Source organism: Nicotiana sylvestris, chromosome 8, assembly GCF_000393655.2.
Source record: "Nicotiana sylvestris chromosome 8, ASM39365v2, whole genome shotgun sequence".
Taxonomy (NCBI): domain Eukaryota; kingdom Viridiplantae; phylum Streptophyta; class Magnoliopsida; order Solanales; family Solanaceae; genus Nicotiana; species Nicotiana sylvestris.
The window spans coordinates 221,969,328-221,995,476 of NC_091064.1; the positions used below are offsets into that span (position 1 = coordinate 221,969,328).

Sequence of the window (26,149 nt, forward strand, 5' to 3'; positions counted from 1 at the left end):
ACCCAAAGAGTTTAAGTTAAACCCGAAGTACAGTGTCAGTGGAAAAAATCAGCTAACAGTGAGAGAGCAAGCTATATAAGAATAGCCTTTAGAAATTATCGAAAAGCAGTCCTCCCAAGATTGACAGTGAGAGCAGAGTTAAATTATTAAGATTGTGTATGATAGTTGTGAATACACTAGCTTTCCGTTATGTGAATAATTTAGTTTTTTTTCTTAGCTCAGAAGTAAGTTGGAAGATGAGTCATTATTGACGTAGAGTGCAGAGAATTGCAGAACATAAGGAAAGTTATTTGGATCCCAACAAAAAGAGAAGGATCCGCAAGTATAAGACCTTTGGTCTAAGGGGTGATGTGAAAATTTTTAGTAAGTCTAGTTAGTGATTTGAAACCCGAATAGTTAGCATGGGATATGAAAAATAAAATTAGTTCGGTAATGAGGGAAAATTGTATAATTAGCACAAGGAATATGTCTAGCATGTGTAAGAAATACAAAGTGAGTAGAATGATCACTGAGCTTAGCTATTGATGATAAATTGATCACAGAAAAGCTATAAAATTATGCTCATTTATGTATTATGAGGGTAGTGCCATTGCACGAGGCGCTAATATTCCGAGTAGTGGTCAGAGACTTAGATCACAACAATACTATAAGTGTTTTCAGGTAGTGCTTAAGAAGCTAGATAATCAAGTGTGGGAAGTATAATTCATGATTGAGGTAGATAAGAGAACTCTGGTGAAAGAAGTTCACCGCTTAGCCCAGCTAGGAGTTCAATTTGCGTACTCCAAAGATAGTGGAGTTGTTGTCTAGAACAGGACCTGTTCATCCTGAGTGGCCGAAATGAAGGAGAAACAGTTTGATGATCTCTACTTATTGTAACTGAAAGATGGGATTCACATGCATAAGACGATGGCTTTTGAACAAGGGGGAAATGATGGTACTTTGAGGTGTCAGGATAGATTGTGTGTTCCAACCGTAGATGGACTTAGCGAGGGAGGAAGATGTTAGAAGCCCATAATTCCAGGTATTCTATCCACCTAGGTTTCCCAAAGACGCATCATGATCTTAAGGAGATTTATTGTTGGAATGACATGAAAAAGAAAGTTCCAGACTTTGTGGCCAAGTGTTTGAATTTTCAGCAAGTGAAAGTCGAGCAGCAAAAAACCAAGTGTTTGTCAAAACACACACATCTTTTAGTGGAGATGGTAAATATGGACCTTATAATAAGATTATCTCACTTATTTTGAAAGAATAATTTTTATGGGCGAAGGTGTAGATTGCCAATTAGTTGGTTCGAAGTTGGCGAAGCGGAGTTGCTGGGACCAGATTTGGTCAATCAGTCTATAGAGAAAGTCAAGTTGATTCAAGAGCATTTGAAGACAGCTCAGAGTCGCCAGAAGTCCTAGTCGAACATGCAACATAGAGACCTAGAGTTTCAAGTTGATGATTGGGTATTTCTAAAAGTTTTGCATGTGAAAAATGTTATAAAATTTGGGAAGAAAGGAAAGCTCAACCCCAGATACGTCGGCCCATAAAGGATCCTATGAAGGATCAGGTAAGTAGCTTATGAGTTAGAATTTCCACCATAATTAGTGGTTGTACACCAGTATTTCATGTGTCATGTTATAACATTCAAGTTTCCAGTATTCAAATCTCATGTCATGACATTTGTGTTTCTAGTATTCAGATCTCATGATTAGAACATTCAAGTCAGTTCAGTACTCAGATATTCATGCCAGCTTAATACTCAAATATTGATGTGAGTTCAGTGATCAGATATTCACGTCAGTTCAGCACTTGATTATTCGTGTCAGTTCAGTATTCATATATCCACGTTAGTTCAGAATTCATGTACCCATAACAGACAAGTTTCATGTATATGTATCATGTTATGCGTATTATTATGCCCTATGGAGATAGTGTTATGCTCGGTTAGCTGGTAGGTATTTTGGAGAAATGTCGAAGGTATCTAACATTCTCATTCAGGCCTTATATTACAATCTCCATGTATTTAAGTATTTAATCGTGTATTCATTCAGTTTAGTATGCAAGTGTTAATGAAAGTTCATGTTCCCACCAGACACATTTAAGGTCCGGAGTTAGCCGAAGATACAGCCAGGACAATCATTCGAGGACGAATGATCCCAAGGGGGAGATAATATAACACCCCGTAAATTTGAATTAGTTGTGGATGCATTAAATGAGTATTAATATGATGGTTATTAATTGGTTATGATAATAAGTGTACGAGGAATATCATAAGTGATTTGGAGTCCAAGGAAAGACCTAAGTCTAAGCCAAGTTGAAAAATTTCATGATAGACTAAAATTTTAAATGAGCACGCACAAGACTATACTTTGGATGAGCATATCTACATTTATATAAGGTGTTATGTGATTCACAACCTATCAAATGAAATATCTTTGAGTTTAGTTTTGCTTCAAACCATTCGTCATTTGGACACTCCTACCAGAAGTTATGACCAAATTACCAAAATCAGTGCAGAAGTTTACACTACCGCGCCGCCCCCTGCGGCGCGGCTGTGCAAATTAACAGTGCACCTCAAAATTTCATTTCTAAACACATTTTTCATTTCCATGTCGCCCCATGCGCCGCGGCTATGCAAATCTTCGCTTTTTTTATCAACCCGACCCTATTTTGATATAAAACCTTCGGGGGTTATTTTCCCCACATCATTTGGACAAAATTTAGGGTTTTCCTCCACCCTATCAAGACCTCCAAACCCTCCCATCTTCAAGGTAAGTAATACACATTATCTTGGTGTGAATTCCATCATTTATACACTAGTATTGATGAAATCTACAAATAAAATACTTAGATCTTCAAGGGATTTCTTCAAGAACTCAAAGGAGGGTTTTGCAAGATTTCTTCTAAAAAGGTAATCCTACACCCTAAGACTTATATGTATGGATTTATTAAGGGAATATGAGTATGAATAAGTATTGGAACTCTTGGTATGGTGATTGGAAACCATAAGTTCCCAATTTGATTACACAACTATTATAGAGATTGAAAGATGTTTATTTAATGGAACTTTGTTGGTTGGGTGTGGATGGATGATCATATATGTAATTTTGGAAGTTATAAATTGGCTAATAATGATGGTGGGATAAATTTTTGATGAATGGTGGTAGTTATATGAATTAATTATATGGTGATGAGACGTAGAGATTTATGCCTACAAGGTATTTGATAATATGCCTAAATGGCTTAAGTTATGGAAGTTTTTACTAATATTGGGTTCCATTGAATGTTGCTATTGTAGATTGAAGGTTCTTAGTATTGTGGATCATTGTAGTATCACTAAGGGACGAAATTGAGGTATGTGAGGCTGACTCTCTATGTTTGGGAATGTTAATGATTCTCTCTACACTACGTTTCTTTTATGACGTTATTAATTTCCTCAGAAATATAGTTAAGCCTAGTTCCTTGAATAGTTGTAGAACTTCTATTCTCTAGCTTCATAACTTGCTCATAACTTTCATTCTGAACGTTGTGAGCTCAGTGCGTATTCAATATAAACTTGGGTTTGATGCCCCCCGGTCTTAGTATAGATTACTCAGTATGCCATAGCCATATACAGTTGAAATTTCAGTATTCATAATCAGTTCAAGAATTCATGTCTCAGTCTAGTCCCATTCAGTATGTCAGTATTATGTAACCTAGTATGATCCAGTATTCCAGTATTCCAGTATAATGTAACCTAATGTGATTCAGTATTTCACTATCATGTATTGCAGTATGATTCTCAGTTTTTGATTTTAAATTCCTGAATGTTGAACACCTGTATTTGGGCCTGAGGCCGTAGTTTATATATTTTATGCATACTTGGACCTGAGGCAGTAGTTTATGCTTTATGAATTTTTGGGCCTGAGGCCGTAGTTATGTATACGTATACTTGGGCATGAGGTCGTAGCTTGTGCACATATATATATTGGGCCCGAGGCCGTAGCTTATTCAGATAAACAAGTTGTTCATCATTCAGAAGAGTGAGTATTCATATCCTTACTTCCTTTGTTCAGTTTCAGTTATCAGTTATCATTTCAGTTACCAGCTATTATTTCAGTTATCAGTTATTAGTTATCAGTTATTAGCTCAGTTATCAGTTATCAGCTATCAGCTATCAGCTATCATTTTAGTTTCAGTTTTAATAGTTATCATTTCAGTTATCAATTATCAATTCTCAGTTATCAGCTCAGTTTCAGTTTCAGTATTTATAATTCTTTCTTTCAGTTGCTTTACATACCAGTACAATTCAAATGTACTGATATCCTTTTTTTCCCGGGGCATGCATTTCACGATGCAGGTAATGATTTACAGGTTGATGATTCAGAGTGTTAGGATTCTCGTACCAGCTATTTGGTGATCCCCAGTTCTTTCGGGGCATTATCATTACTTTACAGTCTTTCAGTGTTTACAGATAGACAGTATTTTCAGTACTTCAATAGAGGTTTCATAGACTAGAGTTATAGCTAGACAGAGTCGCATGCTTTTCATATTAAGCTATTTTGGCAACAATATGTTTCTGAATTGTATTAGTATTTCCGCACTTTGATTTTTACCATTCAAACTTTCAATATATCAGCATGTGTTAGTTTATCTTCCGTGTTTAGTATGTTATGATATCACATGTTGATTCAGCCAGCCAGTTGGTTCGCTCGGTCACATGTAGTCAGGCACCGAGTGTCATGTTACGTCCAGGCCCAGATTCGGGGCGTGACATTATTTTTACACCACCGCCCTAGGAATGTGACAAAAAAGTTGATGCAAAAATGGCGACGCAATTTATATCCTCAAAGTGGAAGAAAAAGTGGTGAAAATGATGGCGTCGTGCCGCGACTATAGATAAGGCGCTTGTTGGGAGGCAACCCAGCCTGTATTTTATTTTTTTATTTTTTTATTTTCATTTTTTATATATAGTTTTGTGTTGTTTTTGTTTTGCACAGTAGGGGATGTCTGAGTACCCAAAGTTGAAGTTGAGGAGCATGTTTGAGCGTAAGTGTGGGGTCCTTCCGACTCTTAATATTGAGGATCATGTGCAAGCTAGGCCCGAGAGGGTCTCAGGGAGTATTTCTCCCCCTTGTTTAATATTTTTCACTGTGATAATGCATCAAGGACTATGCATAATATAAGTGTGAGATGGGAAAACTAATTTTCTGATGTGTAATTGCATAAAACTATTTTTTTAATTAATTTTTCTTTTACAACTCCTAGTAGACATAATCTAGGTTACAAAACAAAACGAAAATAGAAAAAAAATCAGAAAAAGCTCAGACTTTTCCCAACGATGGATCTTTTTGACAATTAAGGGATTAAAGTCTGATAAAAAAAACACCAAAAGTTTTTTTTTAGGATACATCGGTAGTATCCCTTGGTTTTTTCTTTGGGCACTGGTTCTTTTTCAAGGGTGTAGCTCGAACCGGGTACATTATTTTTTTTAGGAGTAGTTTAGAAAGAAACTGAGTTGCTCTGAGATGCCAAGTGACATGTTTGGTGCTGGAACATTAGGCTACAACATGCATTCTATCTTCCCGTACATTTGATTCGAATTGTGATGCTTGAATAAAGTAAATAGCCTATTTGGTGACGCCATTTCTCAGTTGTTCGACTTGTATGCTACATAGTGCATTATTGCTTAAATTTCTCGATTATATGTACTTTCTTGACTTGAGAGCTAAACAGAACCGTCTTGATTGAGTCATGTTCAATGTGTGTGTGAGGAATTGTGATTCTCTATGCTATCCCGTATAGTCTAGAACTTGCTCCATATGTTAATCGAAGCGAAATTGTTAAGTTGTGCTAGTCTAGGAGACGTAGGCGTTTATTGCTTGATCATAGATGTGCTTGTCACATAAAAATAAAATTTTCCGTTGCTAGCCCCTTTGAGCTTATAGACCTTTTCTTTGGCACTCACATTACAAGCCTTACTCCGATTTTGTTCTTAATTTGAGATTGTTGAACCTTTAGCTCCTAAGGTACTTAGTCGCTAAAAGAAGTAAGGTGAGAGATTGGAGAGTAGCTTTTGAGTGGAACCATGGAAGGGCTCTTTAGTGCACTAAAGTTGAAATCAAAAGTCATTAGCCCATGAACTTTAATGTATGGAGTGTGTGTATAAAAGAAATAAAAAAAAGGAGAAAGAAAAAGAAAAATTTCAAGAAAAGAAAAAAATGATAGTTAAAGTATGTAGAAAAAAATGCACACCTCCCATTCTTACTATTTTGTACTAGTGGAAGTATAGAGGTGCTTAAAGAAAATAAGGGCTATGTTGTATATGGTTTGTGGCAAATGAATTGGTTGAGAAGAATATGTGTATGAATTGTGAGTGTAGTGTATTAAAGTGCTTAGGAGGGTAAGTCACTTTTCCTAAATGTATCATACCCATCTCTTAGCCTACATTACAACCTTAAAGTCCTAATTGATCCTAGATTTGGCTAGCCTAGATTAGTAGAGATGTACACTACGGACAAGCTTATGACACAATCACGGGATGCATATGAATTTTTTGTGATAGTAAGCAAATTTTGTTCAAATGTATGATGTCCTTAAATTATATTCAAAAAGCATATTTGAATGTGTGGTCTATTCTATATTCACTGTTTTGTTTGTTGGTGAGGGCACACGATCTCATGAATGATTGGTAATATTGTGAACTTATCTTGTTGGTAAGTGCGCGAGTTGAGAGTGCTTAGTGATTACAAGTCAGTTTCTAAGGCTGGGTGGTTACAGGTAGGTTATTTGAATTGAAATGTTATACTTGGACATGGTTAAAACGGGGAGAATGTGAATTTTGTATGTTTATGCTTGATTGCCGGTATCGATCATAGTCAAGGGTAGAGTGTGTGATTAAAAATAAAGTGCTCCTCTATAGTTGAGATTTGTATGTAGTTGGAATAGAGTTGTTAGTCTCATTGCTCGAAGACAAGCAAAAGCCTAAGTGTGGGTGTTGATATTTAGCTTAAAGTATATATATTTATATGTATATTGCCTCGTGTTTTACTCGTGTTTCGTGGATTTTGAATGTAAAATGTGTTGATTTATATTAATTCGAAGTATTTTTATGTGTAGGAATTATCCGAAAGCAATTGGAGGCGAAAGGTGCGAGATTAGAGCCAAAACGAAGGAAAATGGAAAAGTTGGATTTTCAGCTCCACAGGCAGCGCTCCACGCCACTTGTGGCACCAGAGGCAGAATGCTCACTAAGCTAGCGCCAGCGTAGGGCGCTGGGCTGGACGCTGGTGACGAGAAATTTGTCCAAGTTTGCCTCGGACAAGGTTATTTTAGCCTAGACCTGCCCAACGCGTATAAAAGCAAGACTAAGCTTATTTTTAGAGGGGAGACGCCACTTTGAAGAAATTATACATACGAGAAACATTCGGGAGCAACGATATCTTACATTTCTTCATCTTTTCTTAGTATTTTCAATTATACAACACTTATGAATTTCTTTGATGCTATCATGAGTGGCTAAAACCCATAGTTCTGAGGTTGTGATTTAGCCATGAATATTGTTGTTTAACGTTGACTTAACCTTGATTATAATTCACCAATATATGGTTGTTTCTTCAATTCTGTGATTAATTGCTTAATTGGCTAGCCAGCAATTAAGTTCTATTTACTATCTATGTTATGCTTGGGAAAGCCATGTTTATATTAGAGAAGAATTAAAGAGAGCACGATCTTAACTCTGGGGGCGGATTTGTGGTTAGGATAGAAATATACTTAGTCACCGTGCTTAATTAAATATCCTAATCTTAATGCGTTCTTAATAGATTGATTTCATAGGAATATAGGCGTTAATCTATTTTGAATAGGCGAGTAGTACTTCGGGGAGAAGGTTATGAGAGCAATTGTTCGATTAATTAGCAACCATGAGTTAATTGTAGGAAAGGGAGAGTTAACTAGAACATAATAGGATTGGTGAATCGATCATAACCCTGGAATATTTGTCTCTACTGAATACACAACAATCATTTTGCTGTTACTAGTTAGAATTATTGTTTAGTATAATCACATTCTTGAACTCGAATTTGGCTCGACTGAATAACAATCTTGGTGAATTTAGTGGGTAGTTGATACAAGTCTCTGTGGGTTCGACACTCGACTTATCATTTTATTACTTGTACGACCACATATACTTGCGTGTGCGCTTGGGATCAACATTTATACTTTCATATGTGCCTAATTTTGCTCGTATGGTATTCTTAGTATATGCGATAATGGTTACATGATTTTAGCTAACTTACGTTGCCATCATCCAAAAATGAGTAATTGAAATTATACAGAATTTGTTTTGTTTTTTTTTGAAATTGACAGGTGCATGTGACAATGCAAGTATGCAACTGAATACTGATCAATAGAAAAAATTGAGTACATAAAGACAAACTAGACTTACTCAAGCATATCTAACGTAGGAAATTTGGGTACATAGAGACCCAAATTTCACTATAAAAGTCAAATTTTTCTGAAATTAATAACATATATAATATATATTCTATATAATAGCACTTCGCTATAACATCCAAAAATATTCAGAACAAATGAAGCTGTTATAGAGAAGTTTGATTGCACTGATAAGTGGAAGATCTTTTTGCATTGAAATAGGTAAAAGAAATTTATTAACCAATGCTCACGTAAGACTTAAAGGTATTTGAAGTAGTAATTTACTATAAGTGGCAGTAAGTGAAATTGGACTAGGTCTATGTGGAAATTGAAAGTGACAATGTGACATGCATCTTAATTACCGATACGCGTTTTTGTATTGTGTTATTAATCTTAATTACTCAGTGGATTAATGTATTTAAAGTTTCCCTTCAAAGTAGACTTGAACTATTTAAATATATAAAGTTATTGACTCTATACTTAGTGGTAACAATTTTAAAAATCACTAGACAATGCATTTGAAGGGGGAAATCGAGGAATCTTTACTTCAAAGTATATTTGTACTATTCAAAATGTATTGAAATATTTTTGATATTCTATTTAATAGTAAGAAGTATATTTGTACTGGAATTCTTGTAGCCAGAGAGAATGAGCGACTTCTCACTAAACAACCAATTAGGAAACCAAACTCAAATCCCACCAAAGCCTCACGACATAAACACAAACCCAATTTCACCCACATCATCCTACAAGGATAAACTACTAGAAAATGAAGTCTTTACTACAAATACACGCTGAAGAGACTTCAACAATTCCAATGGAGACACAATCATCGGAGCCAGGTGCAACGTTAGCGGGGAATTGACATAAAATTTGAGACAAATAATATTAATGGATGTCGACAGACAACGTATCTACAACCCATAAAAATATTCGGTCACTATAAAGCTCTTGGGGAAACGTCTAATGTACCACTATCTTAAACAAAAAATACAAGACTTGTGGAAGCCTAATGAAATTTTTTTCACTAATAAATCTTGGAGAAGATTACTATACAGTCAAGTTTGCCAAAAAAAGAGAACATGATTAAGGTGCTACAAAATGAACCATGGTTTATAAACAGGTTCTTCTTATCAGTACAAAAATGGCTCCCAAATTTCGTGGCAAAGAAAGCTCAACAAAATTACACAGCAGAGGAGACACCATACTACTTGTTGCTTGCAATTGTAATATAAGAATATCTTACTTTTGTAACACCATAACAGATTTTTCATGATCATACACATCTAAAATTTAAGTAACAATATATATATAAACCGCTATAAATATCTCATCATAAATTTGAGATTCACTAAAAAACAAAAGAAACCCTCAAAGGCTCTAACAAAATATACATACATACATACATATATACATACATACATACATATATATATATATACATATATACATATATACATACATACATACATATATACATACATATATATATATATATATGTATATATATATATATATATGTATATATATATATATATATATATATATATATATATATATATATATATATATATATATATATGTATGTATATATAAACAAAGAAATTCTCAAATCACCAAAAATACAAGTATAATGAGATGGACGTAATCTCTTCATTTAATTAAAAGTTTTGTATTCGAGCTTTGAGAATGAAAATGTAACGACCCAATCGGTCGTTTTGAGCATTTGCACTTCGCCCGTCAGTTCTCAGGCATGACTAGCCTTGTACGATGTGTTATGACTTATGTAGATCGTTGGTTTTGGTTTTCGGGATAATCGGAATGGATTTGGAAGAAAAATTATCAGCTTGAAGCTTTAAATTTGAAAGGTTTGACCAAGTTTTGACTTCTTAGTATTTGATTTCGGATTTGGATTTTTATGATTTATTTAGCTCTGTTAGGTGATTATGGACTTGGGAGCACATCCGGAATGTATTTTGGAGGTTCGTGGTAGATTTAGGCTTGAATTTGCGAAATTGAAAATTTGGCGTTTTTCGGTCGGCTGTGAAAATCTTGGTATAGAGGTCGGAATGGAATTCCGGAAATTGGAGTAGGTTTGTTGTGATATTTGGGACGTGTGTGCAAAATTTTAGGTCATTCGGAGGTGATTTGATAGGTTTCGGCGTTGTTTGTGGAATCTGGAAGTTTCTAAGTTCTTAGGCTTGAATCTGAGGTTGATTTGGTGTTTTGGTGTTGTTTTGAGTGATTCGAAGGCTCGAATAAGTTTGAATGATGTTATGGTATGTTTTGGCATGTTTGGTTGAGGTCCCGAGGGCCTCGGGTGTGTTTCAGGTGAGTTTTGGGTGAGTTCGGGCATTTTCGGAACTCAGGCATGGTTCTGGTGTTTAATTTTCGCTGTGGGGGAAGGGATTTTCCGCTGAGGGCGATGGATTTTCGCTGAGGTGGAGTAGGGAGCGCTGAGGCAGAAAATGGGGCATTGAGGCAGAAAATGGGGCGCTGAGACACTCCAGGGAAAGAATCTGCAGGTCCGTTGGTTCAACTTCGGAAGCCTATATCTTTTGATCTACAAGGAATTTTGAGATGATTCATAAACGAAAGTTGTATTCCTTCGTGTCTAGTTTCAAGAAAGGTAAATTAATAATAATTTTGACATATGTAGATAAAGTTATGGCCAAAATACTAAGACCTATCTATGCAGCCACCAGAAGCGCGGTCAGTGGTGATTTACCGCAGTCAACAGTGATTTACCATGGTCAACGGTGATTTTCCGCGGTCAACGGTGATAGGAATCCGAAAGGTGCACTATAAATACGATATTTGGGGTTATATTTCATATTTTGACCTAGAGAGCTCGGGCTTTGGCGATTTTTCGAGGGATTTTCAAGAAAACCATCGGAGTAAGTGATTTTTACTCAATTTTGGCTAAAATACAAGATTATAACGTTGGATTCATCATTTGAGTAGCGATTTGGGGTGAAAATTTGGGGAAAATTTGTGGAACTTCATAAAATGAATATTTGGGATTTGAAAGCCGATTCGGAGTCGGAATTGAGTGAAACTAGTATGGATAGTCTCGTAATTGAATGGGTTGTCAGATTTTGAGACTTTGTTTAGATTCCGAGACATGGGTCCGGGGGCCGGGTATGAGCAATTTTGGGATTCTTGAGTTAATTTGATTATTTTCGCTTGGGCTTTGTTCCTTTAGCATATTGATGATAATATACTGATTTTGGTTAGATTTGGAGCATTTGGAGGCCGATTCGAGAGGCAAGGGCATTGCGGGCTAGAGTTTGGACCGATTTGAGGTAAGTAATGATTGTAAATATTGTCCTGAGGGTATAAAACCCCGGATTTTATATCGTTGTGCTACTTTGAGGTGACGCACACGTTAGATGACGAGCGTGGGGTCGTGCACCATTAGGGATTGTGACTTGGTCCGTCTCGTACGACTATTAAGTCGCGTATTTGATTGAAAACTATTTGATATTATTGTGTTTGGAAATTATTATTCTGTTTTAGTCTAAATGTCAGGGTTTGGGCCTCATGCCAACTGTTTGGACCCTTAGGGGTTTTTTACTATTATTCCTCACTGTTTTGACTTAATATTTGTATTCAGTCATGCTATGTTTTACTGAATTCATAACTCATCTATATTTACTCCGTTTTGATACTTTAAATGATATTTTGAGCTGAGCATCATGTTTTACTGTTGCCCAAGTGGCTTGAGAGGTTTTTGATTGAGTGAGGCCGAGGGCCTGTGTTGTGAGGATATTATGGTATCGGCCTACGCGCCGCAGTATGTTGTACTGATTTGTGATATTGAGAGGCTGAGGGCCTGATTTATTATGCCACGAGGTGGCTTGTTATGTGAGTCCGAGCACCTGATTGATTATGCCACGAGATGGCTTCAAGTAGAGTATGGGCGTTATGAGTTCGGTTTTGGTTTTCGGGATAATCGGAATGGATTTGGAAGAACAATTCTCAACTTGAAGCTTTAAATTTGAATGGTTTGACCAAGTTTTGACTTCTCAAAATTCGATCTTGGATTTGGATTTTTATGATTTGGTTAGCTCTGTTAGGTGATTTTGGACTTGGGAGCGCGTCCGGAATGTATTTTGGAGGTTCGTGGTAGATTTAGGCTTGAATTGGCGAAATTAAAAATTTGGCATTTTCCGGTCGGCAGTGGAAATCTTGGTATAGAGGTCGGAATGGAATTCCGGAAATTGGAGTAGGTTCGTTGTGACATTTGGGACGTGTGTACAGAATTTCAGGTCATTCGGAGATGATTTGATAGGTTTCGGCGTTGTTTGTGGAATCTGGAAGTTTCTAAGTTCTTAGACTTGAATCCGAGGTCGATTTGGTGTTTTGGTGTTGTTTTGAGTGATTTGAAGGCTCGACTAAGTTTGAATGATGTTATGGGATGTGTTGACATAATTGGTTGAGGTCCCGAGGGCCTCGGGTGTATTTCGGGTGAGTTTTGGGCGAGTCCGGGCATTTTAGGAACTCGGGCGTGGTTTTGGTGTTTAATTTTCGCCGTGGGGGAAGGGATTTTCTGTTGAGGGCGATGGATTTTCGCTGAGGTCGAGTAGGGAGCGCTGAGGCACTCCAGGGAAAGAATTTGCAAGTTTGTTGGTCCGACTTCAGAAGCCTATATCTTTTGATCTACAAGGAATTTTGCGATGATTCAAAAATCAAAGTTGTAGCCCTTCGTGTCTAGTTTCCAGAAAGGTAAATAAATAATAATTTGAACATCTGTAAAGAAAGTTATGGGCAAAATACTAAGGCCTGTTTGTGCAGCCACCAGAAGCGCGGTCAGCGGTGATTTTCCGCGGTCAGCGGTGGTAAGAATCCGAAAGATACACTACAAATACGAGATTTGGGGTTTTATTTCATATTTTTACTTAAAGAGCTCGGGCTTTAGCGATTTTTTGAGGGATTTTCAAGAAAACCATCGGGATAAGTGATTCTAACTCAATTTTGGCTAAAATACAAGATTATAACGTTGGATAAATCATTTGAGTAGAGATTTGGGGTGAAAATTTGGGGAAAAATTGTGGAACTTTATAAAATGAATATATGGGATTTGAAAGCCGATTCGGAGTCGGAATTGAGTGAAACTAGTATGGATAGTCTCGTAATTGAATGGGTTGTCAGATTTTGAGACTTTGGTCAGATTTCGATACGTGGGGCCGGATTTGAGAAATTTCGGGATTCTTGAGTTAACTTAATTATATTCGCTTGGGCTTTGTTTCTTTAGCGTATATTGATGATAATATACTGATTTTGATTAGATTTGGAGCATTTGGAGGCCGATTCGAGAGGCAAGGGCATCGCAGGCTAGAGTTTGGACCGGTTTGAGGTAAGTAATGATTGTAAATATTGTCCTGAGGGTATGAAACCCCGGATTTCACATCGTTGTGCTACTTTGAGGTAATGCACACGTTAGATGACGAGCGTGGAGTCGTGCACCGTTGGGGATTGTGACTTGGTCCGTCCCGTACGACTATTAAGTCGCATATTTGATTGAAAACTATTTGATACTATTGTGTTTGGAAATTATTATTCTATTTTGGGCTGAATGTCATATTTGGGCCTTGTGCCAACTGTTTGGACCATTAGGGGCTTTTTACTATTGTTCCTCACTGTTTTGACTTAATATATGTACTCAGTTATGTTATGTTTTACTGAATTCATAATGCAGTCGTATTTACTCCGTTTTGATACTTTAAATGATATTTTGAGATGAGCATCATGTTTTACTGTTGCCTGAGTGGTTTGAGAGGTTTTTGACTGAGTGAGGCCGAGAGCCTGTGTTATGAGGATATTATGGGATCGGATTGCGCGCCGCAGCATGTTGTACTTATTTGTGATATTGAAAGGCCGAGGGGCTGATTTATTATGCCACGAGGTGGCTTGTTATGTGAGACCGAGTGCCTGATTGATTATGCCGCGAGATGACTTGTTATAGCGCTTGGGTTGTAGGAGCCCCTCCGGAGTCTGAACACCCCTAGTGAGCGCGGTACCCAGTGTGAGAGATGTGATATTGCCCGAGGGGCTGTTTTTGTTTCATGTTGTTGCCCAAGGGGCTAATTACGAGTGATTGTGAGGTAACCCGAGGGGTTGGTTCTATTGACATTGCCCGAGGGGCGGTTCATGGTACACGTTTTGCCCGAGGGGCTGTTTACGTTTCTATTCTTTTTCTCACTATTTTCATCACTCGTCTGAAGCTATTGAAAGATTATTTAAAATTGAAAGGTTTTACTGAAACTGAGTCTGTTTTACGAGATAAATGTTTTCTGTACTGTTTTGAGCAATGTACTGTATTTGTTGTAGTGTTATGACGTGAAATTATGTGTTTTCTTATTGCTCAGCTTTCATTTACTTTTATTATTTACTAAGTTGGCATACTCACATTATTTTTATAGAATAATGGTTTGATTTGAGAATTGTGTCGGCTGGCCTAGTTTCATGATAGGCGTCATCACAACCGGATCGATTTTAGGGTCGTGACAGAAAAAACCTCGAGCGGGTAGCGAGAGCGTATTGTTTAGTGATTTAGTGAACCCTAACACTAGTTGAAGGAATTTGGACAAGCTCTTGAGCTACATCCATAAATTCAAGTACCCCTCCTTCTCTTGTGCTTGCTTTAAACCTCTATGGCACTCACTCAGTTCATTTTTTATTGATTGGTATACTCAATTAGTGAAAAAAACAAACACAATAATACACCATTCACCATGTTTATACCTAATAGTAATCCGTAACGACATAAACCTCGTATACATGTACAAAAGTGAAAAACACAACGCTGATTTCCATAAGATTTAGTCCAACATCAGTTGTTCAAATTGGCATTTCACTGAGGTTGTAATTATCTATCGCCCATGAGAAATCAAGTGTTTACATCTCTCTTAGATTAAATGAAATGCCGATATATCATATCTATTACCAGAAATTTATTTTCTCGCTTGTCCAATACGAATATTAACCAAAAAATATAAGTTAACAAATAACAAGTACAAACGAATTCATATACATACATATCTAGGCCTAGAAAAGGATAAATTTTCTGCTCTTCTGGCCAAAATTCTTCATTGCGTAAGCAACATCAGCACCATGTTCATCAGACTGGATTTCCAGCTAGAGTCGTAATGTGTCTATTCAAGTGCACAATTGGTGAAGCCCTGACAATCTTTCTAGCTACTTCCAAAAAACTGTGACCAAAATAGAGAAAAAAGAAGTTGTAATATAACAAACATAAACATGACTTCAATTGATTAAGAAGTTTCAAACCTACACTTACGTGTAAGCGCATCTCTTTCCAACAATGCAGGAATCACGGTCCTTGCAAGATACCGTCACCAACCAAATCTATGTCAGTTTCTATATAATTGAGCCTTGGGCTATGCTCCCATCAATGCCTCGAGGATTCAGAAGCTACCTCACGCCCAACAGCTCCTTCAGATGCTCTTTACCACTGCATACAGAAACCATTCAACCACCTCATTAACAATCATAAGCACGCGCCGTAAGGAAGAAATCTGTGGAGTGAGCTTGAGTTCCTCTTTTTTAGTTCATAATGCAAGAATCCTGGGATAAGGAAAAACCTATTTCTTCCCTTTTACTACTGTAACAGCCCAGCCCGCTAGTGATATTGTCCGCTTTGGGCCTAGGCCCTCACGGGTTTAAAACGCGTCACTAGGGTCTAAGGCTTGTTAACTTATATACACAGCATCCCTCTTGTGTTTTTTGCCGATGTGGGACTCTGTCTAAAGTCTGGGGTGTTACAACTACACTACAGGAGACCCCAATAGTTTACTCAGGACAATTCAAGGCCATTTATCTTATCGTTGGATGCACAAATCCCCTCTTTGCCAAAGGAATGCTTACTGAAGGGAAATGTTAACTACTTGAATAAGAAGACCGAGTTCACTTTTTAAAAAAGAAATAGTCGGTCCTTGGACTATAATATATCACATCGGCTATTAGTTTCACAGCAGATGGAGTTTCTATAATGTCATAACTTGCTAAGACCAAAAAACTAGAGTTGTCTCTATCCAGATCTACTAATGGAAACCAAAAGACTAGTTACAGCAAGCATAGAGAGGCAAAATTCTTTTTTCCCCGTGCCGAAACTAAAGAGGATTCTGAATCATGTCCACTAAAGATCAATTCAGAAGGTTGATATTGATAATCCTCTATTATAATATTGTTCTAATTCTATCTATTATCCTCTGTCCTTTACCAATTTACACTGAAGTTGCCGTAACTGCTCAAGTCCTTTTACCATATAATGCTATAAGGCCCATAACATCACTTTTATGAAGCGAGCTCAACAGGTCATATTTTGCTAATTGGTCATAATTTTGCTTTTGGAAAACGTTTTTTTTCTCTTTCTTTACTTCTTCTAAAGCGAGGCGGCCACATTTTACAGTTCTGGCAATATTCTATAATTTACTAAGGATGGATAGGAAGTAAAGAAAAATTCTGTTAGAATAAAAGCAATTTGAGGTTCGGGCCACAGAATTCAACTGCAGCAGCCTTCTGATCGCAAGACTTGTGAAGTATAAGATTTAGAAATTCCTTTTTGTAATGAAAAGTAGAAAATTTGTTTACAAATAAGCTTATCAGATTCAAGCAGCTTCCATCCTCATGATATTTTACCATTTATGTTGAAATAAAAAACACTATATAATGTGTAGATGTAACATTAATTTATAAAGAAACTAGCAGACTCAGAAGTACCTGTCCGGAAATGAAGGAATTATCTCTTCAAGAACATGTAGCATTAAGGAGTTAGTGGTCTCATCAGAGAAGCTTCCCCTGTCCTTGAGAACTGTAAAGAAATTAGTAAACACCAGCCTTCAAAAATACAAAAATTTCAAACTTTCAAGGATTGGAAGCAAGAGAACCAGTATAGGGGACCATATTTTGGTAAAGGTTCATATTTCAAAGCTCCTTCAGAGGATTTTGAATCATGTCACAATAATAGCAAATTCACATTATGAAACTTTGCTGACAATCACTCAAGCTATCTAAAACCATCCATAACTTTCAAGTGTCCAGGGATTTAGCAATAGCAAAGTAACTTGGAGGAATTTACGCGCAATTCTCTTGTAGATATTACAAAGGTTAGGATTCAGCAACATCAACGTACCATTGCAGTATCAATCTCACTCACTTAAGCATATTATCTTCAGATAATAAACAACCATTCTACTCCCTGCTTGGTTTTCATTTGTGCCTTGTTTTATTCTAAATCTCAATTTTACTATGCGCCTGTCCTATCCATTCTATTCTTTTTTTAAGAGCCTCTCTGTGTTCATCTTCCCTTTTTCTTACTGAAACATACTTTTCGACAGGTTCTTTGACTTCTCATACAACGTAGAGTCTGCCACCTAAAAAGCATCACATAAGTGACATCCCACACATTCTTGACAGCATTCAGAAGTCAAAATAGGAAGATAAATTGACCTGAAGAAACAGAATATCGAAAAGATAAAACAGCAATCAGAACAAATTGCAGTATCACCAACAAGATATGTAAGAATCCTTTTTTATCTCTCAGCGGATATAATTCCTTTTTCTTTTTTGCCTTTTTATCCTACTCATTCAGGTACAAGGTTCAAATCCCACCAAAAGCCCTCCTTTCTTATGATCTTTTCCTCTGCCACTATTTCCTACCCCAACAACAGCAACATCTCAATCCTAATATATTTGGGTCAGCAAAAGAAGAATAAAGAAAAGAAAAAGGGAACAAAATAAATCTAAAGTGCTCAACCTAAAATCTCATTTCATTTTGTACTATTCAGGACACCTTTTTAATAGCAATCCTACAGAATACCCACCCATTGCCATACCAATGAGATGAAGCATCAATAGAACATGCAATCCTACGCGTAATAATTGTTTCCCTTTTTTACTTGCACTAGGTCTTTCCCCTAGAATGTGTTTCCAAAGGCATTTTCAGGCATGTTTAACTGCCTTTGAGAAAGAGTTCAACCGAGCCGAGCCAAGATAGATAAATTTTCATGCTACATCTGAGTAGGCTCATATAGTGCATAATCCCCCCAGATAATCTTTAAAGGTGTGACTGGTTGGTCAGAGCAAGATTGAAGAGTTGAGATCTCAACTTTCACAGGATAAGATATTCAGAACAGCCACTTCACTAGGTAGGCATAGTGCTTCCCGTAACTCAAAATGCAGGTATACTAAACCTTACGAGAGTTTTCCAAGCACGATGTTCCTTAAGTGACGCCTTAGAAATTTAAATGCCCATGGAGTGCTGTTTAGACATGGAAAATATAAAAAGCAAAGGCAGGAACAGAGAATCTGTCTAAAACAATCAAAAGACATTATCTTTTTTCAGTGACTACCCAATTGTTTAGACTCAGAAGCAGCACAAGGAGAGTTCTGGGTTCACATACCTTCAAAATTGTTGGGATCTGATGTATTGCCTTGGAGATATGATACATCATCATCAGATAACTGTAGCCCATCCAACTGAGCAAACTTATTCAACATACAGCCGACAAGACTGTAAGCAACCATACTAGTATCATCAGAAGCTTCCTGAATAAGAAGATACTGATTTTTACTCAAGTTGTTCCTGCGAGACGATGCATTTTTTTCTTCTGAACACTCTTCCGATGTATATCTTGGTGGCCTGCATCCTAGATGCCATGCAACTTCTTTTTGATCCATATCGTTCCTGTCTGATCCTATATTAGGCAAGAAAGTTGTAGAAAATTTATTCTGATCTCTGGTGGACATAGATGGGCACGAATGCTTTCCTCTGTGCTCGCCCATGCTTCTAAAATGGTAATCTTTTCCACTCATACTCTTAGCACCTTCTAAGAATGACGAGGAATTGTCAAACCAATTGGAATGAACTGAATCTACTTCATCGGTATACATTGACTCAAGTTTGACGTTCAACTTGTGTTTGGGTGAAAGCAGAGAGGATAAAGACTTGGAGCCACATTGGTTTATCTCACCGACACTTTCTAATTGGCTGTATGAGAAATTAGAATCAGACCTACAATTTCGAGGATGATCAGAAAGATTCTCATCTTCATCACCAGCTTCAAAATAAGTTTCCTCGATGTTCTCCATGTATGCATTAGCAAAGTCTTCACTGACATCACTTTCAGCAAGTAAATCCCAAACAATTTGTTTTATCTGAGCACTAATATTCAGCACACATTCTACTTCCTCTTCAACCTCCTTATTTGAGTAGGTTTTCTTAGATACATGCCTAGATGTTGTGTTAATAATAGCAAGACTTTCTAGTAAACTTTCAGGTATAGACTGCAAGTCGCTGCATTCGAGAAGATACTCAGTCAACAGTTTCCTCACTTTCACACGCAAACGAACACTTTCTTTGGCAGCTTTATCATTCGAATCCAGTACAAGCGGCAAATTTCCCAACTCCGCAAAACTTATTTTTCTTTTATCATCTAGTATCCTGATTGCTTTTGCTATATCATTCTGCAATGCTTCTATATCTGGTGAAAGTTTTTGGAACACCATCTGAGAGGGACAATCAGGTTTTGGCTTTAACATTAAGGTTGCCACGGACAAAGCCTTGGCCAGGGGTTCTGGTGGCTCATCCCCTTCTTCATAGTCTGATAGTATTTCCAAAGATGTTCTCCTGATTTGTTTAACTAAATTTTCAATATTCCACCCTATTCGTTTAGACTGCATCTTAGGGGTGTATCCAGTGACATCCCTGAGATTTCTATGCATTTTACTCAAAGTTAGAAGAGACAGCTCCTCAAGTCTATCCAGTATATAAATAGCAGCACTTCGAAAGGATATGGAGGTAGAACAAAGAACCCCATGGTTAACATGGAAGTTTTGAGGATCATTGAGGAGTTGAGAAATTCTTTTAATCCGACTTTGACTGGAATCATCATGGTTATGGAGAATTTTGGGAAGAAATTGCTTTATTATCCTTCTCATTTGCCAATTGGTTTTCTCAAAAGTAATTGAACCACCAGTTACTGTCTCCGCAATACAGCATAACCCCTTGTTGTTCATCTTATCAAGCAGGGAATATATGCATCCCAAATTCTCAGCTGAATTAAAGAGCAATATGGCTGGAGCATCAGGACCTGTCCTTTCATCCTTATGCACTCCAAATGCCTTTGCAACAGAAGTTCTAATATTTTCATAATATAACTGCAATTAAGACACACAGAAACTATATCAGCTTAGTGGGGGGAAAAATTTTGCAACTTAGTTTAACAAAAGCAGATAATATTCAATACAAAAAGAATCAGATTTTTTAAAAATAAAGAGTGCATGAATACTCAAACTCTTTTGCTTCAGAAGTTACATATAAGCAGTATCATTTGGATTTTTAAAAAAAATAAACTGAGGTATGTTTTATCTACTTCGACTTGCAGAATGTCATTACATCAGCAAGCATTAGAAAGAACACTTACATCATCTTTTCTAATCAATGATTCAGGTAAAGTCCTGCAGATACAGAATCAAAGAGTAGACGTGGAGTTAGAAGTGCAAAAAGTTTACTAGGAAAACAACAAGCAACCATTGCTAATGCAATATGAATCCAGATAACAAAATACATAAACAAGAGCAACCCACATAATAAGGTACTGTATACTTTTAATCAGGCTGTAGAAAGAGTATAAGAAACCTCTTTCATAAAAACATACAATGCTTTAAAAGAGCCAAGGAGACTGATATCACAAAGTGTGGCCTACGTATTGGATCTATTTCTGTGTTTAAACAAGCACACTTGGAAAAATAGATTTCAAAGTTTAGCAACAAGGAGCGTAAACTGTGGATGGTCTTTACTTACTACAAAATTCTGTAGATGGAGGTCACTGATCACAAATATGAATATGGTGTTGATACTCTCTGATGGAACTCAGAAAGAAACGATGGTTTAAACAGTTGTTCGATGTGGAGGGGCATTAGGAGAGGATTGGATAAGAGATTGGGTGTCATCACTTATGTCCATCTAATCCATCAACCTTGGGGACTGCTAATTTCTGGGTCAAATCATACTACAATCAACACTAAGAGAATATAGGATTAAGGATCCTTGAAAGGCATGAGGCAATGCATATCACATTTAAATTCTGTAGTTTTTGCATGGGAAGATAGTCGATACATAAGTAATCACATCTTACTGGTGATTGTCTGTGAAGTATTATGGTTAGTAACTGTTGTGTTCTTTTCAGAGGGGCCGAAGACTGTTAACCATCTGCTATTGCATTGTCCCTGAGCTTTAGTGTGCTGGTCACTTGTGTTGTGCTGGCAGGGTTCAATGATATATGCCCCCCATCAGTAGAAAAGTTGTTAATGGCTGGAAAATGCACTTCAAAGAAAAATATATACGAATATGGAGAAATATCTCCGCAAGTCTCTTTTAGTGCATCTCAACGGAAAGGAATAATCAGCATTTAAGAGAAATTGAAACGGAACTCACTTCACTTCTATCAGAACTCTTGGGAACGCCTTTTCATTGATATTATAACTTATAAGTGATTGTAGAATTCTGATATTTGCGTTTTTTTATTTGGGTGATATTTGCGTATTTTTGGAAAGTATCCTTGCAATTGGCTATTTCTGTAAGTGCCTTTGTCCTTGGACTTGCATGAGCTGTACAACAACAACAACAACAACAAACCCATTGTAATCCCACAAGTGGGGTCTGGGAAGGGTAGTGTGTACGGCTGTACGCAGACCTTACCCCTATCTTCAGGAAGGCCGAAAAAATGCAATCCATATTTGTGGACGCTGATAATAAGGACCATGTACACTTATTATATTTCATCTCATTTACAAATATCAAGTTTCAGAATTTCATTAGCTACATAAACCGTCATTAAAATGTGATTCATTACATTATGGTCTGCAAACATATAAAATGAAGTATCACAACACTCAGCAAGTGTTCTTTAACACGACTTCCCTGACTTAGCCAAAGCTAATAAAAGAAGAAGGAAATTTCGCAAAGGGATAGTCCAGAAAACTATAATGAAATTCACAGACAATTGCATCCCAATATCTGTGCATTCAATTGAGCACTCAATTTGCAAATATTCAATGACGAAAGCAGTGCAATGACTAACATGCCCTTTCTAGGGAGAGATGCTATTACTAACTAGACAGCCATAATCCAAGAAGTGGAAAAGAAGAGTTTTTACAAAAAAGATATAGAAAATTTAAAGACAAAAGAAGGTTCTCACATATCACCATGAGGTTTGAGTCTTTCCATCTTTTTTCGCTCTCGTTCCGATAAATGCAAGTCCATTAACCACCTGCAGAATGAATTTCTTATCTCTAACATAATACTCAAAATCGATTATTCCCATTTCCCACAAACACTTCATACGTTACTGATACAAAGAAAATTACACCCTCCGTCTAATTTAATACAACAGTCTTCCCATTTTAGAACGTCCTAAAATGTTTGACACCATCTTATTTCTACACAAACTTACATTGAATTCATTTAATTATTCAACTTTTTTTTATAAGTAAATTTTATTTCACTTGTATAAACTGAACAAAGGCTGCGCAAGTAGTTAAGAAACTATTCATACTTTATAATGTTTTGTCTATCAAACTAATTTTTCAATTCTTACTTGAATAGTTTCTTCCACGGCCATTAATCTCTTATAAATCAAGTGAAACACAATTATATAAAATGAGAAAGAGGGAGTATTAAACAAAACGAAAGTTACACTCATTAATTGGCAAAGTTCATCAATGTGCTAACAGTATCTAAATCCAGGTCAATGAAGTGGGTTGAAAACCATGAGGTCTCAGGTTCAAATAACAATGGCGGCAAAAGCACTAGGTGATTTCTTCCCATACGTCCAAGTCTTGGTGAACAAAGTTACCTAACACTGGTACAGGTGGGAGGTAACAGGTACCCGATGGCATAGTTGAAGTGCGTGCAAGCTTGGCCTAGACACCATCGTCATCCCAAAAAATTCGATCGTAGCATTGTATTATATTTAAAACGAAGAGTTAAATTAAGGTCAGAAGATAAAATTAAAAGGTTTACCTTCTTTTGAGCCTTAGGTCTTTATCTTGCTGCTTCAATTGAGATAGCAACACCCTACAATCCTCCATATAGCCCTCCATTTCTCCTATTCTTTCACAACAGATAAGAAAATATAGGGGTTTCAGGCTTCAAGTGATTCTTCAATTCTACATGAAACTTAAAATCAATTAAGAAAGGTTTTTTTTTTTTGCGTGTAAAATTATTTATTTAAAGTTTTCAGAAAATTTATCATTACTACTCAAACTCAATTTAGTATAACCATTATCACACATAAATCAAATAAGACGAATATTTATTTTTAAAAAATACAAGGAAGTAGTTATAAGCTTTGTTAAAAAATGGGAACAAACCCGGCATTATAATCCAAAATTCATAAAGATTTGTAATTTACCGCTAAAAATTATTGTAAAGTGTATAAAGAAAAATATCGAGAAACAGAGAAAGAGAAACATACTATTTGATTTCATAGAACGAGGGACTTGGCGGCACAAAGAGATGAAAAGGAGGCAATAGAGGAAGACAGCGCCAGCGTAATGTGGGCGAGAAATTGAGAGTGAGTGGAGTTCGAATTTGGGTCTATTTATTTGTTGTTTATCCAGCCCGCTATACTTGGAAACAAATCCAGTCCGTTAGAAGTAACTTGGGCTTGGGCCAAGGTCCTTCCATTCAGGTTATCAAAACTTGCCTTGTTGTATCCCTCTTCTTTGTCTAAAATTTGTATGCAAAGTAAAATATTTTAAACGGGCCATTTTATACACATCGTGAATCGTGTCGCGTGAAATGCACCCCCAATTTACGACATGTTTATTTTTATTATTACTTTTGAAGTTGGGGGGGTCGAGTCACGCAAGCGTGCACTCAAATTTTGGGGTTACGTATCATGACTATGTCACGGGAACGGTACCCATAGTCACAATAATTTTATTAAGCGCGCCTAAAGCAAACTACGAATGTTCACAAGTTGTTTATTTTTTCTAAGGTTTGAGATCAAATGTGAAGGTTTAAGAGTTATGGAATTTATTTGAGGAAATAAGATGTTTAATTTTTTCAAGTCGTTCTCCCTGGTCCGTTGCTTATCAAGGCGCAATGAAATTTATACTAATGCAAACTTAGAACAGTCATGAGATTCTCATAAACCATACTTTAGAAAACCAACTGCAGAGCAAATGTTTTACAAAATGGCCACATTCGATGCAATTGTTTAGGTTGCTGATTGCATGATGGTCTATTACTAATACTATACATTTGAGTCAATACTCTTCATGAGTTTACTATGCAACATCAAAAAAGGACAGGGCAGCCCGGTGCACTAAGCTCCCGCGTATGAGCGGGATTCGGGGAAGGGCTGGACTACAAAGGTTATTGTACGCAGTCTTACCCTGCATTTCTGCAAGAGGAAATTTTCGCTAGAGGAAGGGGTCGAACCTTCGACCTTGTGGTTAACAGCCACACGCTCTAACCAACTGAGCTACTCCAGCTTCTTACTATGCAACATCAAACTGGATTTAAAACTACAGATCCAATCCTCCCCATGGCTACAAGCTAGTTGTCACAATATAGCCATTTTACACTATTAGCCAAATCCGAGCTTATGTTCTTCCATCCTATTTCTTTTGATTCTCATTGGTGCTGACCATTTAGTGAGGATTCTTTTCAACGCCAGAAAACATCCAATTAGTCGAACAAAATTACTCACACTTCATGAAGTCCAGATTCAATCAACGAACACACGGAGTTGCTCTAATTCTCATGAAATCCAGATTCAATCAACACTCGGCTTTCAATTCATTTTATTAATGTTCTACTCATTGTTTGAAATTAAATCTAACAAATAAATTCATATAATAGCAACAGATAAACTAAACAACAACATTGATTCCATAATGAAACAAAATTGAGATAATTTTATGGAGAACATACCTAAACTGCACAAGGATCAAATTTAGAAGAGAAGAAAGCCAAATAAGCTGGAATCAGTAAATTGGAGCTCGGAAGAAAGAGAATCAACAAAACGCAGCTTCAACTTCTGAATCCAAAATCAAACTCGAACACCCAGAAGTTGTAGAAGTAATGCAGCAGAAATCGGAAGAGCCTTTGAAATTCTCTTTTCACTCAATTTTCTCCTGTTTTTCTTTTGAAGCTTTTATGTGTATCTATCTTCTTCTTTTTTGGATTTCCAACTTTTAGCTCTTCTCTGTGATTGTGTTCAAATTTCAGATCGTGAGAGCATGCGTGTGTGAGAATGAGAGAATCAGTGAGAATGAGAGCGCGAGGGTTGGGCTGGGGCTGGGGAGATGGAAGACAGAACGACGTCGTTTTGGAGTTCTATGGCGTCGTTTGGCTGGTCCTTGAAGCCAGATGGGCGGACCAGGTATCCAAGCTGGGCTGGGGCCTGGGTTATATGTTGAAATTGGGCCTAGAAAAATCGGCCCAGGTGCTTAATTGAGCGCAAAAATTGCACGGGGCGCCCTTTTTAACCTGTAGCCGCTTTGTCTTTCCGTTTGTACCCGTATCAGTTTTTTTGTTAAAAGCCATTTGAAAAGACTATTTTTTCCTTCTTTATTAAAAGACTACTTTCTCTCCAAGTATACGCTAGTCCTCTACTGTCTCTATCTTTTTCTCCCGTTATTCGCGTTTTTTTGATTTGCTCTTCTCTGAAATCAAAGGGTTTTCGTCGTTGTTTTGAATTTTCAACTGCTAGTC

At 36.9% G+C, this 26,149-nt stretch overlaps 1 protein-coding gene and 1 non-coding gene across 5 annotated transcripts; both read right to left on the bottom strand.

The window, feature by feature from the left end:
- Positions 1-15,308: 15,308 nt before the first annotated feature.
- Positions 15,309-25,731, bottom strand: LOC104231696 (uncharacterized). 4 transcript variants are annotated; one of them, XM_009784741.2, is made up of 8 exons: positions 25,367-25,731; positions 23,447-23,531; positions 22,623-22,694; positions 20,847-20,880; positions 18,825-20,580; positions 17,143-17,233; positions 15,701-15,874; positions 15,309-15,611 (listed from the first exon to the last, which is right to left on the bottom strand). In XM_009784741.2, the coding sequence occupies exons 2-7, from the start codon at positions 23,524-23,526 to the stop codon at positions 15,835-15,837; spliced, it is 2,073 nt and encodes a 690-aa protein (XP_009783043.1). In that variant the 5' UTR covers positions 23,527-23,531; positions 25,367-25,731; the 3' UTR covers positions 15,309-15,611; positions 15,701-15,834. The 4 variants fall into 4 exon arrangements, with proteins under 4 accessions (XP_009783043.1, XP_070009101.1, XP_009783044.1 ...); XM_070153000.1 differs by having other exon boundaries at positions 23,447-23,536; XM_009784742.2 differs by having other exon boundaries at positions 15,695-15,874; positions 23,447-23,536.
- On the bottom strand, positions 24,851-24,924 carry TRNAN-GUU (transfer RNA asparagine (anticodon GUU)). The gene has a single exon. It is a non-coding gene; the product is annotated as a tRNA-Asn (tRNA).
- Positions 25,732-26,149: the final 418 nt, after the last annotated feature.

Bases quoted from the DNA above. Each gene is read 5' to 3' on its own strand.
- LOC104231696 (XM_009784741.2), bottom strand. From the start codon at position 23,526: ATGGAGGGCTATATGGAGGATTGTAGGGTGTTGCTATCTCAATTGAAG. The intron at 22,695-23,446 runs GTAAACCTTTTA...TTCATTCTGCAG, and splicing joins GACCTAAGGCTCAAAAGAAG to GTGGTTAATGGACTTGCATT. The intron at 20,881-22,622 runs GTGAGAACCTTC...CTGTATCTGCAG, and splicing joins CTCAAACCTCATGGTGATAT to GACTTTACCTGAATCATTGA.